General features: G+C 45.6%; 1 protein-coding gene across 2 annotated transcripts in view; it reads left to right on the forward strand.

Moving 5' to 3' along the window:
• The window catches only part of VASH2 (vasohibin 2), a 33,331-nt gene extending 15,851 nt beyond the window's left edge, over nucleotides 1–17,480 (forward strand). The window contains exons 4-7 of one of the 2 annotated variants that reach the window (XM_054398583.1): nucleotides 522–596; nucleotides 9,513–9,894; nucleotides 11,754–11,869; nucleotides 17,411–17,480. In XM_054398583.1, coding sequence (XP_054254558.1) covers nucleotides 522–596; nucleotides 9,513–9,894; nucleotides 11,754–11,869; nucleotides 17,411–17,480 — 643 coding nt within the window. The remainder of the gene's footprint in view (nucleotides 1–521; nucleotides 597–9,512; nucleotides 9,895–11,753; nucleotides 11,870–17,410) is intronic. The other variant, XM_054398591.1, reaches the window with a different exon arrangement.
• The last annotated feature ends 1,606 nt before the right edge of the window (nucleotides 17,481–19,086 follow it).

The following is a 19,086-nucleotide window of genomic DNA, read 5'->3' on the forward strand; positions in this document are numbered from 1 at the left end:
ATTATTTTTTTCACCTATACCTATAGGCTTATGGAGTCATTTGTAGCTTTCAGGGAGCTGTCGTGTAAATATCCTCCTCTGTTTTTTGGTTGTGTTTTGTTTGTTTGTTTGTTTTTTCCAGAGAAGAGCTGGGATTATTTTGAAAATAAGCTAAACTTGATCCTGCTGTGGGAGTTTGCTTGACTGCCAGCTTTGGCAGCTCAGTAGGACTTTGTGTTCCAGTCTGAAGTGATGCTTATGGAGCTGCTGGGAGAGGCAGAGAACTTCATTCCTCCAACCCATCTTCAGGGGCTGGAAGGCATTGGGATGCCAAACACCCTTTATTTATTTATTTACTAAGTTATTGTTTATTTATTTACCAATCATTATCCAGATGCTCTGGCAAGTTGCTGAAGAGGAGAAGCAAGTTCACCAGTGCTTGCTGAAATAAGAACCTGGCTGTCTGTGTACAAGAGACCACTTTGGTTCCTGTCAACTGCTCTGACTGAAAGGACTGAAAACTTATTTTGTTTCTGTTCTAGGTTAATGGAGACAGCAAAAGAAATGACCAGAGAGTCCTTACCTATCAAATGCCTTGAAGCAGTTATCCTGGGGATGTATCCTTTCACATGCCTGTGACTTTATCCACTGCAGTGCTGTTCAATACATTGCCCTCCCTGGCTGCCATTTGAGATGGTCATAGCTGCTGGTGAGTGCCAGCAGATCAGGGAGCTGCTGTGATGTTGACTACCAAGTTGCTGAGTTGCCTGGGCTTATCAGTAGAAGCTTGAGTGCTCTGTGGCCAGTTGACAAGTGTCATGCTCTGGTCATGATGACTTTGCCTCTTGCACTGGTAATCTGCATAATATCAGGATCTGGCCAAAAACGCCCAGATAAGTATCTGTCCCTGCACACTCCCTGTTCTCTGCATTAGTATTTCTCTAGCAGTTGTTGTTATAGCTTGGTAACCTCTCAGGCATGCAGCTTCTGTCCTATATTTGTCTAATCTAATGTTTACATGGCAAGGTCATGTTAGTTTTTATCTCTAAGCCCACAGCTGTGCTTTGTGCAGGAACATGCATTTATAGTTAAATATTTAAGCTTTACCTTAACATAATGCTTTCTTCCTATTCAGTCTCAGGAAAAAAACTCTAAGAATATTTTTGTTTAGAGACTGACTTGTTTCTTCACCCACTGATGTCACTGATAAATCAACCTGCACCATCCTAAAACACTAGAGGAAGGCAGGTCTGGGTTACAGAAGTTACTGTATGTCGGATACTGTCTTGCCACAACTGATGAAGTTTGATTTAAACCAAACCCCACCCAAAAATAAATCCTGAAGCAAACCTTCTTATGGCAAGTCTCTGCAGCAGTTTGCTTGCTGCTGCTGCCCTCTCTCGTGAGAGAAGGAGCTGGCAGAGCCTGGCAGGTAGTGCCTGGTGTAGCCTCCTGAGAAGGGGTGGCTGTTGTGAGGTTAGATGGGGATGTGGGCTGAGCCAAGCATGTGATGTGTGAGACTCCTTGCTGGATGAGATCCCAGTCTGGGTGCTGCTGGTGGCTGCAGTTGGCTCTCCATGCACCAGGGATGGGCTTTGGGTCCAATTCTGAAAGGTGGCTCTGGCTATGATGAGTCTTCCTCTACACATGCTGGCAGGGTCTACATGCAGCTAGAGGGAAGGATAAGGGTCTGGGGGGGTCTTGATGTCAGCAAAAGACTTGAACCAATACCCTTCCAGAAACAGTAATTATTTCAGTAGATCTGTTGTGCTTGGTCTAGTTTCAGGGTCGTGTCCCAAAGTATTTGAGGATGAAAGGGTTATGGAGAATATTCCTCATGTGGAGTTGATGCTGCTCTGCAGTGTCAGTGTGGCTTCAAGTGCTGTATTTTTGGCACTGAACTGTTTATTCTCTATACCACACAAGCAGAGGGGAAATACATATACATTAGTAGTGAACAGATGACAATGGTCACCTAAAAGTGTTCTTGCTGATGTAAAAATTATGACTGGTGTTTTTTTTTTTTCATTTAAGGAGAGGGGGTTTTCTGCCTTTTTTTTTTTTTTTTGTGCAAGCAGAAGCAAAATGGTTGAAAGCAATGGTTTACAATGTTTGGTGTCATCTGAAGTTTCTTTGGACTGTTAAGATTTGGATGGAACTTCCTGTCTTTAGATGATACTTTAAGAAAAATATGGATTTTTTTTTTTTTTTTCCCCAGTTGAGATTACCTTGTGAGAAGGCTTAGGCAGGGGGTGGCACCAGCCTGTCTTCTATGACTTCTTGCTGTCTTGGAAGTCTCCTGTGTGAGAACAGAGGCTGTCTGATGCAGTGGTGGTCTGGTAGCAGATGTGCTGAAGTTTAAAAGATCCATGCAATGTAAAACCTAAGTATTTTACTTGAGGTGTGGGTACATAAGGAGTGTAGCAGTGGGGAATGTGTGGGCCACCTGAATATTTGTGCTTTGAAAGTGGCTGTTACAAAGCCTGTATCTGTGCAAAGCCTCGTGATGCTCTACTAGGTGTGCATTGTGTGAGTTTTTCAGAAAAATCTCTTAACAGTATGTGTGAATGTTGCTGATTTTTCTCAACCATGAGATTTTGATCTTCAGCATTGCCCTCTGGATGCAGACGTGGTGAGGCCAGCAGCTGCGACTTGATTTCTAAGGTCAGGCAGTTACCAGATAGGAGATGCGCTTACCCTCTCTGGAGTGTCAAGCCAATGTCTTCCAGTATCTTCACATATGCCTAGGATGAGCATCCCTCCATGTGTGTTAATCTCTGGTTCCTTTCTCTGTCTCTGGAAATAAAGTATTGCTTGTAATCTCTGTGCTGGCAGGCTTTGCTGTGTTGCTTGGATACCAAATAGAGTGCAGCCCTCTACAGAGGACCCTTGGTGTGAGCCTTCATTCAAAGGCTGACTCGCACAGAGCAGCTTAGCAAGATGTCCTTTTAATTGAGCTGCTTGCTGACTCGTGCCTTTTACTAGATGACTTCTTATAAAATGCTTCTGTAAACCCTTTTGGTGCAGAATTAAGTTTTGTGTAATTGCCTTCAAACTAGAGCTTGAAGCATTTTTATAGAGCAGTGAATTAAAATACTGAGCTCTCTTTGCACGCACTAAGGGAGCAGCTGCTTGTGAGATGACTGAAAGCTCGTACAGATCTTCTGATAGTGTTTTGCATTAATCTGCACAGCTCTTCTCATTGTAGCTGTCTGAGATGAATTCATACCTCTCTGCTCACACAGTCTCCTTGTCAGTGCCTAGCCAGAAGCATTCTTCCTGCTGTCTTCCCCAGGGCATTTCTCAGTTCAGTTGTAGATCAGCTGAGTAATGCTGATCAGCCCATTTTTTTCTGAGCAAGGACCAAAAGGGCTTGTGCTCAGTGAAAGGAATAAGAAACCAAAAAATGCCAAGAAAATTTTATCCATGCTGTATTCACGTTATCGAAATGGAGAGAGCAAAACATCAGATGGGGGAGAGGGATACAGCACAGTGCATCCATCCTCAGGGTGTGTCACAGAGCCTGTCTGTGCTGGGTGAACATAACTCACTCCCATTGCCTTCAGCATGGCACTCTCGGTTCATGCAAGGTAATGGTAAAACCCATGCAGTGTATTAGACCTCTCCCTGTCCAATGATATTAAATGAGGAAGAGTAGAGCAGAAGTGCCTCAGGAGGTTGAATTTGTTTAGTAGCTTCAGAACTATACCTTCTGCACAGTCAATCAGTGACTGATGTTTATCACTACTGGATACCTGAGCCTATCCTGCTCTCCTGCCTAGTAGGTACATCCCTAGGCTGGGAGTGTTTTCAGTAAAGGGAATTTCTTGGAGTCATTGCAGGATATTGATGTTCCTGCAGTACCCTTCTTTGTCTCCTACATGCTTGTCCACAGCTTGACCCATTTGCTAATGGAAGTATTGGGCAAGGAGGGTCTTGCTGGTAGCTGGGAAGAAATAGGAGAGAGCTTTTAATTGCTTCCATTGTCATAGTCTAATTTTAAGATAGTCATCTCCGACTGCTGACCACTTTGGGAGGCTGAACCAGCTGCTCAAGCCATTCTTTCATGGGCACTGGAGCTGTTGGGGACAATCTGGGCTCTCTGAGCAAATGACATCCAGATGTGAGCTCAGTAGCATTTTGCTTCTCAGTAAGCAATCCCAAACCTGACATCTCAACTTGCCTGGAGCATGTGGGAGGTACTGTCTGACTCCAGGCTGTGGTTGGAAACTTCTCCAAGTGTTTACTGCTGGGAGTCGGAAGCCCTCTGATGTGAGCAGTTGCTTGGGTGCTGGAAAAAAAGAGCTCTTATGTTTCCACTGAAGCCTTATCTGATGGTTTTGAAGCATGCTGGCTCTTTTATCTGATACCTGAGTGTGCATTGGCTTGTTTCAAGCTGTTGTGGGCTCTGCAGGGCTTTTCACCTTTGGGCTTTGAGGAGGAGGTTCTCTCCACATCCCCAGTCTCTGTTGGTGCTGCAGCAAGGGGAGGCAGTGCAGGGATGGCTCTTGCCTCCTCACCTGTGGCTGGCATACCCCTTGCACAGTTGCTGTCAGCTTGGAAAAGGCAGCATTTTCCACCTCCCCAGCTAAGTTCCTGTCGAAGCTGGCTTAGGTGCAAGTGGGCTGAGGTCCTTGTAGTGTGTCCCCTCACCTCCTGTGCTCTGCTTCCCAGTGGTGGTGGGAAAATGGGTAGTGGCAAGTTACCAAAGCTCACCTAGTCGTAGGGAGCCTGCTGCTGTCCAGTGAGTGCTGTCAGCAGCTAAGACCTTCTTCCAGAAACGTTTGAAGCCTCGAGTCATAGTGCTGACACATGCAAATATCCTGTTCTGATTATTTATTAATAAGAAAAAAAAAAGGTGAGATAACATTTTTCTTCTAAAAGCTGCTGATGGCAAATAAACAAGGTGAAAGGGTTTCAAGTCTTTTTTTTTTTTTTTTTTTTGTCTGGGAGCAGCTGCTCTGTGCTCTGCAGTGGGGGCACCTGTGTAGGGAAAGGGCCTTTAATGAGGGGGAAGATGCCTGGACTTCTGTGGGACATTTTTCATATTAGAGCTCACCCAAGAGGTGGAGAGAAAACCACAATAGCCAAAACCCAAACCACAGAAGGGTGCTGGCTGAATGATTGATTGTATGAGTGTGCAGATTTGAAGAAAACCCATCCAGATGCTTTCTGCTCCAGAGTTTTAAAACTAAGTGTTTGACTGAGCTAACACCCTAACTAATTTCCCTTTTTCTTTTGAAATGACTGAAGATGCTACTCCTTATTTGCCCCATTTCACAGGAAAATCTAGATAGTGGCCAGAGTGCAGGTTTTGTATCCCACGTCTGCTTGTTGAGGAATCTGGATGTCTCCCCAGTATCCAAGCTAGGTTGCATGTGTGCTTGGGTGGGTGTCATGGGTTGAGCTGAATCTGCTGCTGTTATTCATACCATGCTGCAGTTATGCCAGCTAAATAAATGAAAGTCCTGTCTGGAGCAAAGTATTAATGGGGCTTGAAGTTCAGATTGTAACATGGGAAGCTTCCTGGTTTGGTTGCTGCTGCAGGGTCCCAGGGTTTTGGGTGTTGTTCTTTTCCACTGGGGATGGTGACAGGAGAGGGAGGGATGGGGGAGTAGTTTTCTGGCTTAGGCTTTTGGTTTGCTTGCTTCTGCTTGGTACTGTGCTTCTCCTGCGAATAGGCTAAGGTAATTGTGTATTTTGTACTATGCTTATCTGATTTTGCTCAGTAAACTCCACTCTGATCTCACTCTTTTTTTGGTCCAAATCCTGAGTTTTTGTTATTTTTCCCTCACTTCTGTGTTGGGAAAATAGACAGGTTAATCCTCTGATTCAGTTTGACCTGTTTTGTTCTGATTTAAACCATTACAGTGGTGAAGGCAATAGGACTACGGGGAGCACAACAATCTGTGGCTCAGAGGGCAGTGGTGCTCATGTTGATTTGCAGATCTGTAGGAGCTGTATGCTGACATTGGAAATCTGGCCCTTTCTGCAGGCTGCTAGCAGTATTGGTATGCTCAAGAGAGCCTACTTGCTAATAAAGCCATACCCCAATGGCCTGTCACCCCCAAAATGTGTTGTGTGCTTTGGGCCCAGTGCTTCTCATGCTCCTTTGACTCAAACCTGTTTCTTTCAAAATCAGCCTTCTGTGGTAAGAGAGCAGATTTCATCAGTTGCCTGGTACATGCAGACATGGATGGGAGGCATTAGTGTCTTCGCTGGGTGGAAGAAACTGAGGTTGAGGGCCTTGAGGTTGAGCATATGAGTCTGCAGAAGAGCTGAGAGTCATCATGGGCAGGGTTTGGGAATCTCTGAGGGTGTGGGACATGAGACCCTGGTGGAGATTCAAATATTGTGCATTTCCTGGGTGCTGAGGAAGAGAAGGGCTATTTATGCAAGAGGTAGCCTGCCAAAAGTCTGATGTCCCTCTTGTGTGATCTCTAGGGAGATCACTATCCTTCAGTGCTGTTTTTCTGCTGCTTTGATTTACATGAAGACCCAGGATCGAGAGGCCACTGAGCTTTAGTTACAGCTGCTTTTGCCCTCTCCTTCTCTTTACTGCTTCTCTATTGTGGCACATAATTTACTCCCTGACTCTTCATCCTGCAGTTACAGTCCCAGCTCAAAAGTGTGATTACAGCTGTGGCATCACTGTGTCGTTGCCTTTTGTTTGCCACAATACAGCTCTCCTTGGGTAGAGCAGAATGGAAAAGAAATAATAATGATGCATGGATGGAGGGGAAGATCTGAGCTGCCTTTCCAGCCCGTTTGCTGTGTATTTCATCTCGGGTGGGGACTCTCATTAACTAGTCACTTAGCAGAAGCAACCTGTACCTAAAAGGTTAATTTCCACAGCGGTTGTTGCTGGGTTATTTGATGGTGGGTAATTTATGTCCTGAAAAGATTCTTTTACTCCTACCTAGTATTTAATGAGATTAAATTGCAACTTCTCTGAGACCTTGTGGTAGAAGTGTGTATGTGTGGCAGGTGGCCACCAAAGCTTTGTGTGAACTTAACAGAAAGGCACACAGGGAGCAGAGAGAAAATCCTTTCATAATGAGGGGGAAAATAGTGGTGGTGTTTGAAAGCTTCATACGTGTTAATAAAAGATACTGCTTTTTCAGTTGCACAGAATGACAAATACAATGGACTTCTGCAAGAATCTGTCTGTAGGACACAAATTATTGTAACATGACTTTGATGTACATAGCATATTCCTTTTAAGGCCTAAAGCAAGGTGACCCTTTAAATGGGGTGACTGTGGGCTGCATTTTCCAGTTGCTATAATGGTGCTGGGCCCCATTCTGACCTTGCAGTGTATTTGTAATCTGTGGTTCTACCAATGGTGTGGGTTTTTTCTTGGAGATGCTTGTCTTAGTGCAACAGTAATCCAGCAAGACCACCAAAGGCCATAGAGCTATTTCTGTTCCATGTCCATGTAGCTGATTGCAGAGTGTTTGTGTTTGATATTGGTGAGGCAGCAAATGGATGGAGGTGAGTGCACAGGGCCTTGGCTGGTTGAGGGCTGTGTGCATGGTAGGAAGGCTAGCACTTTGCACACTTGTCCAGACTTGCTGTCCTACAGATACTGAAGTGCACCAGGAGCTGGGCCCACGGTATTGTCCATTCCTATACCCTCTGATATGTTTTCTCCAGACTGCTAAAGTTGAAGACATTGAGCATTGAACACAAATATGCTTTGACATTGAACCAAAAAGCCTCTCTGTGGCTGTTGTGAAAGATTTTGCCAATGTGTTTTCATTGCCTTTTTAAAAATGAATTTTTATTTTCATACAGAGGTCTAACTCCTTGCCTTTGACCTCAGATTCTGTGCAGTTGTCTTATTAGTTGGTTTCTGTGTTCACTTGAAGGGCAAAAGTTTGAATGTGTGAAATTCAGCAAGTGTCAGGTGGGTGAAATATGCCCTTGAGAAAATGCTTTAGAGACAAATTGAGAGTTGCTGGATGCTTTTCCTGCATCCCTATAGAGAGAAGAGGTGAAATACAGGATGTGGGCAGGGGTCAGCGTCCTGGAGAGTTGTGCTGATGGTGAGATGGGGTGTCAGGCTGGGCAGAACCAGAACTGAGTTGGAATTGTGATTTACAGTAATTGGTACAAAGGCTTTTTGTATTTTCAGTTTCCCAGCAGCTGCTGGGCACCTGTGCTGTGCAGACAGAGAAGGAGGCTGGTCACAGTAACATCCTAGAGCATCTCAGCTGTGCAGTGGCTCTGGTTTCACTGCTATTGAAGACCTCCTTTTTGGGTGCGGGGCAGGGGGAAGAGGGGATGCTGGAAACCCTGGTCTGAGCTTGTTCCTGCAGCTGAAATGGCAGCTGACCCTGCTCCTCGGTTCTTCAGGCTGCCCTGATGCTATCCTGGCAGTGTTGCCTCTTGGGCCAGTGTATTCTGTAGTGGCACAACCCTGACTGCCTTGACCATGTCTGTCTCTGGAGGTGGCTCCAGGGTTACAGCAGGTGCCCTCTGTCTGGAGCAACTCCAGGCTGCAGTGTGTTTCTGTGGCCTTTTCTGGTCATCCCTCCTCCATTCCTGAGCTGTAGGTGGGTATCTCAGCTGTAGGGGGGAAGGACACCTGCTGTCCCAGGGGCCAGGTGTCAGCATGTGGAGCCAGGGTGGGTTTCAGCTGTCCAGGGATCAGCAGCAGGGAGCCATGTGCCACGTAGGCACTGACGCAAACCTGCCTGTGTGAGAGAATCTCAGTCTCTCCTCCCCCTGGCATGGGCCAGCAGCCTCCCGAGGAGATGACCCGGGACCCATGCATAGTTCCCCTCTGAAATCATCTGCTACACTCTTAGGGAGCTTGGCCCTGTTGCCTCTGCACGTGGTGCATTTGAAATTGCCAGCCAGTGATGCAGGGGACATGTTTTTGCTTTTTAAAATTGTTTGTTCCTGACTGTCTGTGTGCTTAGCTAATTAATTATCTGCCTGGGAGCTTTACTTTGTTTGTCTCATCAATGCATTACAATGGTGAGGTGCACAAACACTCTTGCAGGATGAATGACCAGGCTGAGGGCCAGTCTACAGGTGGAAAGGCAGCCTGTCATCCTGCAGAGGTGACATTTAGATTTTTTTTCTACTGCTTGAGGATGTGGGAAAATGAGGATCAATAACCTGAGTCATACCAAACTCCATCATGAAATGGAGGAAAACACTGTTCCATGTTAGAAGCATAGGAGTTTGTTGGTGATATTAAATGGGGGAGTCACCACACATCTGGGGAGGGTGGTTTCTCTTCTGGCATGCTGACATACACACTGTTGTGTTTTTTTCCCTTCACCCTGAAATGCTGTTAAAAGTCAGGCCCTTCCCTGCCTGAACCACTGCATCTTATTCTCCAAGCAGTGAAATGGGCTTTGGCATCACTGATTGTTTCTGGGGCGCAGTGAGAACAAATTTCTGTTTGCAAGAAAGCACTTGGCGGTTAAAAAACCCCCACCTGCCAAAGATGTGTTTCACTTGTAATGGTGCCTGCTCCCTTCCCAGCCACATTGTTGCCTTGACGCAGTGCACACCAGATACTTAACCAACGGGCAACCCTCCGTGGAACGATTCCCCATCAGCTTTAAAACCCACTTCTCAGGGAACTATTTTCATCATGTGGTGCTCGGGATTTACTGCAATGGCCGGTACGGCTCGCTGGGCATGAGCAGGCGATCAGATCTGATGGACAAACCTCTAACTTACCGAACTCTGAGTGACCTCATCTTTGAGTTTGAAGACTCCTATAAAAAGTACTTGCATTCAGTCAAAAAAGTAAAAATAGGATTATATGTCCCACATGAGCCGCACAGCTTTCAGCCCATTGAGTGGAAACAGCTGGTCCTCAATGTATCCAAAATGATGCGCACAGAAGTCAGGAAGGAGCTAGAGAAGTTTGCCAGGGATATGAGGATGAAGGTAGGTACATGTACTTGGGCAGTGGCCCTGGAGGTAGGTGTGCCTACTCCTGTCTTGCAGAGGTTGGTCTTGCTCCATGTCAGCAGGTTGAGCCTGTCCTGACATTAAGGTATCAAATGGGCTCGGGGTATGCATTCACCTGTCTCAGTGGTTCTCCCACAGGGCTTGGTGTGTTTTCAAGTCCTAGTTTCCTTCAGCCTGGGAAACACTTGAACTCACCCCCAGCCATAAGGAGCCTATTGCCCATATTTTCTCACTGACTACAGAAGGTGTCTCATTCATGGTTGGGGCTGTTGCTGTGGGGTGGGTGATATGGTTGCAAGTTGGAATCTCTGATCTTTGCATGTGACTTGCAAGAGGTGCCATAGTTGGAATCTCTGATCTTTGCATGTGACTTGCAAGAGGTGCCATGAGACAGCCATGTTGGTGGTTGTTTCTTCTTGCAGGACATGACAATGAGCCTGCCCTGTGCTACCACCTTAGGCTAAATCACAAATTGCATTGTATGGGATGGGTGAGGGAAGGAAGTTTGCAACAGGCTGGTGCTTTGCAGATGGCTGGTTGGACTGAAGAACCTGGAAGGAAACAGCAGTGAGACAGGGCACACCGCTAGGAGGCTGGAGGGTTTGGCTGCCATTGGGGCTGGGGGGTGTCCCTGACCATATTTCTGGGGCTGGCATTTGTGAGAAGCTGGTTGTGGTCACAGTGGCAAAGGATTTGGTGCTTTTCCAGCCTGCCACTGGCAGTGAGAGCAGAGCAGGTGTGTTGCTAAGTATGGGGCTAGCTCTTGTGGAGAGGCACGTGGCATTGCGTCCAAGTTATTCTGGGTTCCTGTCCCCTGCCCTGCTGAGGAATGGCTCCTACGTAGCAGCTGCATGCCCTTCTGGCTCAGGCACCTGTCTCCTCCCTCTGACCTTGGAATGAGTGTTGCCAGTGGCATCATAGTGCCTATGTTCTGGTGCCACCTTTTCTGCCCTGTCATGGAGTTTTGAGGGCAAATTTGTACCATATTGTCATATTAAGCAATTGCATTTGACTACAGATGTAATGAAGCTTCCCCCCCTTCTTTAATCATTCATTTTTAGTATCATCTAGAGAACAAACAGTTGAAACAGGCTTTAGTTAAAGCCCATATGGGTGGATGACTTTCTGAACTTGAGAGACCAACTTCATGTGTGCTGAACTGGTGCATTGGATCCAGTGCTTTTAAGTGCTTCAAGGCCAGGACCCACAGCCCTGACCCCTTAAAGGCTGAAGGCCTTGCATTTGACTCCTCCTCTGAGTTAATTCAGAATTTGAGTTCCTTGATTCAAAGAGCTTCCATTGTGAGTGGGCTAACTTTGGTCTTAAAAATAGACTGCATGTGAGTGTTGTGCTGATGATCTTCTGAGGCTGGAGAGCCTTGGGCGATGCAGGCAAGCTGGAGACCTGCTGAATAGTCCCACTGTCACAGGGAGTTCAGCTGCCAGCCTGGGAGATGATCGCCTCTCTGTGGGAAGCTGGAGGGGGCAGTTTGGGGGTGTGAGTTACCTTCAGGTGAGGCTCAAATCCATTTTTCTTATCCTTTGCTTCTGCCAGCTCTGAAGAAAGCTGTGGATGAGACCTTTCTTTCAGTATTTAGCTGGGAACTGAATTGGTGAAATCAATTCATCCTTGTAGGAGTCCCCTGAGCAGCTATCACATGATAATATCTCTTGGTTCCTCTTAACCTGGGCAAGGTTTGAATAACCCCCAAGGGACTGAAGGCTCTTTGTGTGCCGTCCCCACTACTGTATGGGGGCCTTTATTTTTATTTTTTATTTTCTGTGAATCATTGCCTTTATTGAAGGCCTTTTCCTTCCCTCCCCCATCTCTTGCAGATTCTGAAACCCTCAAGTGCCCATTCTCCAATGAAAGAGAGATCACGGGGTAAGTCGTTGTCCCCTCGCCGCCGGCAAGCCAGCCCTCAGAGACGAGCGTGCAAGAGAGACAAGTCGTGAGTATTTCTGCTGCTGTTGCTGGTGGGTCAGAAGCTGAGGGAGATGATGTATTATTTTGCTGCATAAAACTTATATGTAGGCACTGGCATACACAGGAAAACTGCACTGAATGTCTTGGTTGCCTGAGAGCCTCCAGAAGCTGCTGGTTCTGCTGATGAGTCACAGATTGCATCAGGTTGGAAGGGCCCCGCAAAGTTCATCTTGTCCAACTCCCCTGCAGTGACACCTCCAACTAGATCAGCCTGTCCAGGGCCACATCAAGTCTGATCTTGAATATCTCCAGGGATGGGGCCTCAACCACATCCCTCGCCAACCTGTTCCAGTGTTTTACCAGTTTTAGTGTAAAGAGCTTCTCGCTTATGTCCAACCTAAATCTACCTTGCTCTAGTTTAAAACCATTGCCCCTTGTCCTATCACTATAAGCCCTTCTAAACAGTCCTTCCCCGGCCTTCTTGCAGGTCCCCTTCAGATATTGAAAGGTCTCCCCAGATCCTTCTCTTCTCTAGGTTGAACAGTCCTAGCTCTTTCAGTCTGATCATGTCCTGGCATTACTGTGCTTACTGCTGCCTGATGGCCCCTCTGTGTGGTGTCCTTGGAAGCCCCAATGGCCGTTGCTTGGTTCAGCCCTGTGGGGTGTTAGATGATGGTGAAAGTGGAAGGGTGGGTTTCTCCTTTTCTGCCTTTATACGATCTGCTTTCCGGAGAAATTAACCTAGCCTGGCATACAGGGGACCTGCACAGGAGGGAAAGCAGCTTGCTCACGTTTAAGGGTGTTCAGACATAGGTATTAAAAACAGGACAATATCTGCTGTTGGCGGTGGGGGTGCCCTGCTGTCATGGTCACTGAAACAGAAATAGGATTCTTTGTGATGAGCTCTACAGAGCTTTCTGATGGAGTTGTTTTCACTGAGGACTGTCCAGCTTGCAGGGATGGTGAAAAGTAAACCTTTTCTCTTCTTGCCAAAGTGGAAACATCATTTCCATTGTGTTCTTTGAATTTAATCAGTTTGAAAAAACCCAGACCCCATCCTTTGTGCATTGTAGCTATTGTTCTTTCCTGTAACTGCCCAGGGGAGGATGGTCTAACTCTGTGCTGTACCTCTAAATGGATAAAACTGAGCTTCCCATTCACAGGCCTTTTACAGCCACTGGCCATTCAGACTCCTATTCCTTAGATGTGGAAGAGTTGAGTTTTAGCTCTGCTGCTTCAAGCCAGGAAGCTGACAACTGTGAAAGCCTATACGTAACCCAGATTAGTCACATATTTATGGTCATTGCTTTTTAAAGAGGCTGCCAGACTGTCTCAGCACTTATTTATTTATTTTAGCACAGCTAACAAAGACATTACACTAACCTTCTAAAGATAACTTCAGAATACTTTAGCAGCAGAGGATTTCACATCAGGCTTTTATTTTTACATGGAAATTCACACTCAGTCCATGATGATGTACTTTGGGCTTCATCACTGAGTGCTCCTTGTTTAGTGTATGGATAATTATAGTTGTAATGAGCTTAGCTGCTCCAGGCTGATTTCCTTCATGGCAGTTTTGGTTTTCTGGGACAGAAAGACAAGTAAAGTACTGGCTGCCTTGCAATGGTTTTAGCACTTGTTACCTGCTTGGTGGTTCTGCTGTGTTGTTCTGTATCTAGAGTGCATTATATGTTACTCTAAAATAAACCCTGGGTCACATTGGTCCTGTATGTTGTATCAAGCAGGGAGCAGGAGACAGAGCAGACTCAAGACCTTTATCTCTGCTCTGGTGGAGGGCATTGAAACATCTTGGAGCAGGTTGGAGCTCTTGCAGCATGTGCTTTGTGTCTGCGTGACACCCTTGTGGGTCCTCCACAGCCCCTTCAGTAGTCTGGTCAGTATGCTTGGAAGGAAAAGGGAAGGGAAGGAGATTTTGGCAGGTCCAGAGCCCTTGAGCAGACCCACAAGGCTGCTCTCCTGTTAGAAAAGGAATGCTAGGGAGAAGAAATGAGCATACTGATTTGTGATGTTAAAATAATGCTTCTGAGCAGTGGCACTCGTGGCTTGAAGGCTGACTGTGCTTTTTTGCCCGCGTGGGAGTAATGCCACAGAGAAGAGCGCTGCTGCAGGGAGTTCCCTTCTGGTGATAAAACCCTTTCATTCCCAAAATTGACATCTGCTGGTTTCTGCAGCAGGAGGTCTCCAAATATCTGCTAGCATTCCTTCATCAGGGATGAGCTGAATGAACCATACCAGCAGGTACAGTGCAAGGCAAGAAATACAAGAGGCAAAATTGGGTTATTTTCTTCTGCATGTTAATGGATCTCTGAGAACCTAGTTGCAGTGGGGAGGCCTTTGCTTTAGGTTCAGAAGAGGAAAGGCTTTCAGGCTTGCTAGCCTAAATTTAGGCTGAAATCCCAGCTAAAGAATGACTGTGCTTATCAACACTGCCTTTTCTTTCTTTGTGGATCTCTTACTCAGTGCTGTAAATACAGCTTTGAGAGTTTGCACGGGAGGAGGTGAGAAGTCTTTTGCTTTAGCGTGAGCTGGCAGGGGCTGAATAACACATTCGAGAGGCTTCACTTGCTGATGAAGAGCTGTTATTACAGCCTGGTTTCTGTCATCAATAAAATTATACAGGCCCTCTGTGAGAAATCTCCCAGTGAAAAATATGTAACCTGGACTGGTGAACAGGAATGTCTCTGAATTGTTTCTGGAGGACTCTCCTCATTTAACAAAACAAGGACAAAGGACAGAAGTGGTTTTACAACCTCAACTCTCTAACTCCTCATCCTGTTTCCTTGATAGTTAGGTAAATGCTAGTGGTGGCTGCTAGCAAGCCCACATAGCATTTTAGCCTGGAAATAGAGATATAAGCAGGTAAGGTATGTTGCAGGAGGGTGGTGTGTAGTCAAATTGCAGTTCATTAAACTGCGCAATTGCAACAGTCTGTGTGCTCTTAGCCCACAGCTGGTGTCATCCTGCTAAGGGTGGCCAACAGACAAGATGAATAAAGAGGATATAGGGTGGCGTGAATCAGTCTAAGTCTGAAGCTTTACTGTGTCCACTTGTCTGTCCTCTGAAGTCCCGAAGCAGGAGGATGCAGTAAATTGCAAGCCTCCTTGCTGGGACAGGCAATGCAGTGTTTCACCCTCAACAGAAGTGCTTGGAGGGCTTTGGGAGAGTTGATGACAGTTTGTAAGGGAGTGCCATGCGTCATCCTGAAGCAATCTGCACTCCTAATGGTCAGTTCACCAGATTTATTTCCTTTTAATTTCATATTGAGGCTTAACACATGCATGCTCTGAGTGTCACAGCAACATTGGTCTTGTGTGCTTCTGGTCTCATGCAGCTATTGAAAGGAAAATTCTGTTCTGTAGGACATGCAAGGCTGTGCAGGACTGTATTAGTGTTGTATTATATTAGGGTGTACAAAATTGGGCAGATCCAATGCAAACAACTCATAGTGTTCCCAGGAGCCATGCAGAGTTTATTCACCTGCTCATTATCGTGGCACTTTGTACAGGAGCTGCAATCTGCTGGGCCAGTATAGTGGAGGTCCCTTGCTTCAGAAGGGGTGTTTGATGTCAGGATCTATGCCAGCCAAGGAGAATAGGAGCTGCCATAGCTCTGCTCCAGCAAATCTTTGCCTTTGTCTAAAACCTTATGGAGGACAGTCTGTTTGTAGCTACAAGCTAGAGAATTGTCATGGAGTAGAAATAGGTGTTGTGTTGCCATGGATGTGTGGTGACTCTCCATCTCTCTTGGATAATGAGAAGGTAGATCTATCCAGGCATGCTTTAAGTAAAACTCTATTCTGGCCTTAATTAAAGGGAGGGAGAAAAGGGTGAGAAGGGAAGAGGTTTCCTAAATCTGAGGGAAGGAGGGCACTGGGAATTTCATGCAGTGATGATCCCCAACACCTATGCAAGCTCTGAGGGATGCAGCTTTGTAGATTATTTTCTGGCAAGTCAAATCCAATCTGCTTTGAAGGAATCAAGTGGAAAAATCCAAATAATCTCACAAAGATTTCTGCAGGCATGATCACTTCCCACAAGTAATAGAGATGAGTGAAGATGCCTTCACTTCTGTGAAGTACTGACAAACTGAGACAAGCAGGAGGCATGGTGCAGGCCAGTACTGAAAAGAAAGTGATGGGGTTGTTAATAGCAGTGCTTGGATAAATGGACAAAAAATGTGTTGTATTCAGTGTGTGACTAGGTAGAAGAGTTAGCCATAGCATGTCTCCAGCTCTCAAATGCTGTGCAAATTCAGAGATCCAGTGTTAGCAGCTCTGCTTTTGAATAATAATAAAAAAATCACATATTGAATCAAACAAAAAATGTTTCTGAGACTCTGCCCCCTGTGTGTGTCTATGTGTAAGTCATCTATCCCCACCTCTCACGACTGCAGCAGTATGGATCTTGGGTTGGTGCATGCATCCCGCAGCCTGCCACAGGCAGGGCAGGGCTGTCTCTGGCCTGGCAGCCTGCCTGCTGCATGCTGCCTCTCCCATGGCTGTGCTGGCTGCCCAGAGCAGCTTTGGCACCAACAGGCAGGTAGAGCACGAGGAGGAGGCAAGTGTCATCAGCCTCATGTGTGGAAACTCACTGGTCACATCTGCTGCATGAGTGAAGAGTAGCACGAGAGCTGGAAAACAAGTCTCAGGAGTGGTAAGAAAGCAGTGGAGCTCTGATCTGCTTTACATTGTACTATGAGGGCTTTAGCTGTGTTTTTACAGTGAAGCAGAGATGCTGTAGAGATTACCGGGAGAAAGATGGATGTTAAATGTCTTTCTTCATCAAAGCACTCACACTGCTTAGCATGAAAATAGCTAAGAGCCTGGAACAAACGCTTATATTGTACACTTCCATAGACTGTAAATCACCAGAACTGTTTTCAGTTTGACAGCTTTGTTGCAGGAGCTCTTCCACGGCATGCTGACTAGAGGACGACTGATTGCTCAGCGTCAGGGTTTCGTTTGGTTCAGGTTGTGGATATACTAAAATAACCAAATAGCAGGTGTGTGTGTGGTGACTGAAGTGAATGGCACCTGGGCAGCAGGATCAGAATATAAGGTGCCTAGAGACTATTTTCTATTTGGTGTGCTCTAGCCCTTTGCACAGGCCTAGCCAGGAGGAGAGATCAGGTTTGGAGAAACAATGAACTGTGCCATGTGAAAGGTCATGCCTGTTTGCCCTCAGCTGTTTTCACTGTTTTTTAAAAGCTGGAGTCCTGCTCTGGAGTAGAGCAGGGGTGGGATATGTCTAGTCTCAGCTACTCGTTTAGGCCCTCTCTCAAGTTGAAGGGGGAGAGGTGCTCCCAGGCTCAGGTCACAGATGACTCGTTCTTCACTGGTGTTTGGTGGGAGAGGCAACCCACCCAAGTCGCTCAGTCACAGAAGTTTGTGACAAATATAACAGGATTGTGCATACAAAGAGAAAATTAGATCTAGTCAGTTCTGGTTTGCAGTAAACCATTCACAGTTTGACAATTGCATTCTTCACTCCTGCACGGCAGTGTGAGGTTGCTGGTGAGTAGTGTCTTTTCCCTCCTTTACTTGCAGGCCTGCTATGGTGGACAAGAAAGGAGATCTGGCTACACTCAACGAGGTCGGATACCAGCTCCGCATCTAACAAAGCCATACACCGAGCAGAGGGCTTCCCTGGTGCTTCCCACTGCACTTTACCTGCACTCCGTTGGAAGGAAAAAAGGAATGGGGCTATTTGTTAACTTGTGGACTCTCAGAATGAAAGTTTTGCGTAGAAAATACAACAGGTGGGCTTTTGATTTTGGTGGCAGTATTTTTTTTCCCGATGTATAGAAAAGGCATCAGCAAAGAGAACTGAAAATTGTTTGCCAGGATATGAGATTTCTGCCTTCCCTCCCCCTCCCCCATCAGGTAGCAGGTGACTTCAGTGGTGTGAGACTTTTCTTCAAAGATAATTTCTCTGTACAGATACTGAGTTTGGGCATTATGCTGGGTAGTAGCATTGGGAAAACTAAGAAATTATATTCTTAGTGTTAAGATATGCTGGGGTGCAGCACAGCTAAAAAAAAAAAAACAAACAAAAAAACACTAAACAAAACCACAAACCCATATTCAGTGTTAATATTTAATTCAGCAATAAAAACAAGCAGTGCAGAAGTGGCATGAGTTTTTAAAGTATCAACATTACCTCACTAAACTTACTAGATATGCAAACCTGTCAGTATTGTTTTGTAACTCATTTGTACTGTTTCCCAGCCTTTCTGGTAGTATTAAACCAGCACTGGATGTTTTACTGCCACCTGTATTATTATTTGTGCATGTTGCTGAAAGATGTTAACTAATGGTGATATGCAAGGGTATTGTTAATCACTGACATCTTATTAGGCAAAATATGAGGTCTTGTTTTTTTAAAAAACAATGAATAATGAATTTTTAAACTTTCATAATTTTATTTTTTTTATACTTTGCAAGCTTTTAGTCTTTCCAGACTACACTGCTGAAGCACAAAACGTAGAGATTGCTGTTTTGTAGGGACTAGTGTTCATCTTCTAGTCAGTTTTTCTTGTATGTGTTCCTGGATTAATGGAGAAAGGATTAAAAGCAAAGTCAGTTTCTTTCAGTATTTGTGTATAACTGTGAACCTTGTCTTTGAAAGGCTGAGCAGTCTCAGATGGTGATGCCTTGACATCTTATATTAAGATCAGACATCACAGGATGCTTAACCTTCCACTATGCTTTGTAGGGAGTTTTCCCTCTATGTGTTGTAGCAACAACAGCTTGGTCAGACCTGAATAAGGAAGCTTGTATTGGAAAAACTTCAGCAATAAGTTAAATTGTATGTCTGAAATAGCTGAAAAATTAAGCTTCTTTGCTTCCTCCCTACTCAGTCCTTTTGGTCCAAGAATTAGGTAGGGAGCTGTGATGGACAGCAGCATTTTCAAGTGATGCGGTAAGACTTCCTTTGGGGTCCATCATTTGCATTAAGCATTTGAGTGCTGCATTCCTGAAAGTATTTCATTAGGTGCCTAAATAAAAACTGGATTATTGTACAAGTCCAGCCTCTACCCTTTGCCCTGTGCTTATAGATGATACTGCCATGGGCCTTGTGTACCTCCCCTCCTGGGCAATTACTTTTGGGATCTTGATGAAGCTAGGATGTTGTCACACATCGATGATAATGCTTTCGCAGACTGAATATTTAAGCTCCTAGAGCACTTGTATCAGCCAGCAACTGAATGGATAGAGAAGGA

This window comes from Indicator indicator, chromosome 2 (assembly GCF_027791375.1).
Source record: "Indicator indicator isolate 239-I01 chromosome 2, UM_Iind_1.1, whole genome shotgun sequence".
Classification (NCBI taxonomy): Eukaryota; Metazoa; Chordata; class Aves; order Piciformes; family Indicatoridae; genus Indicator; species Indicator indicator.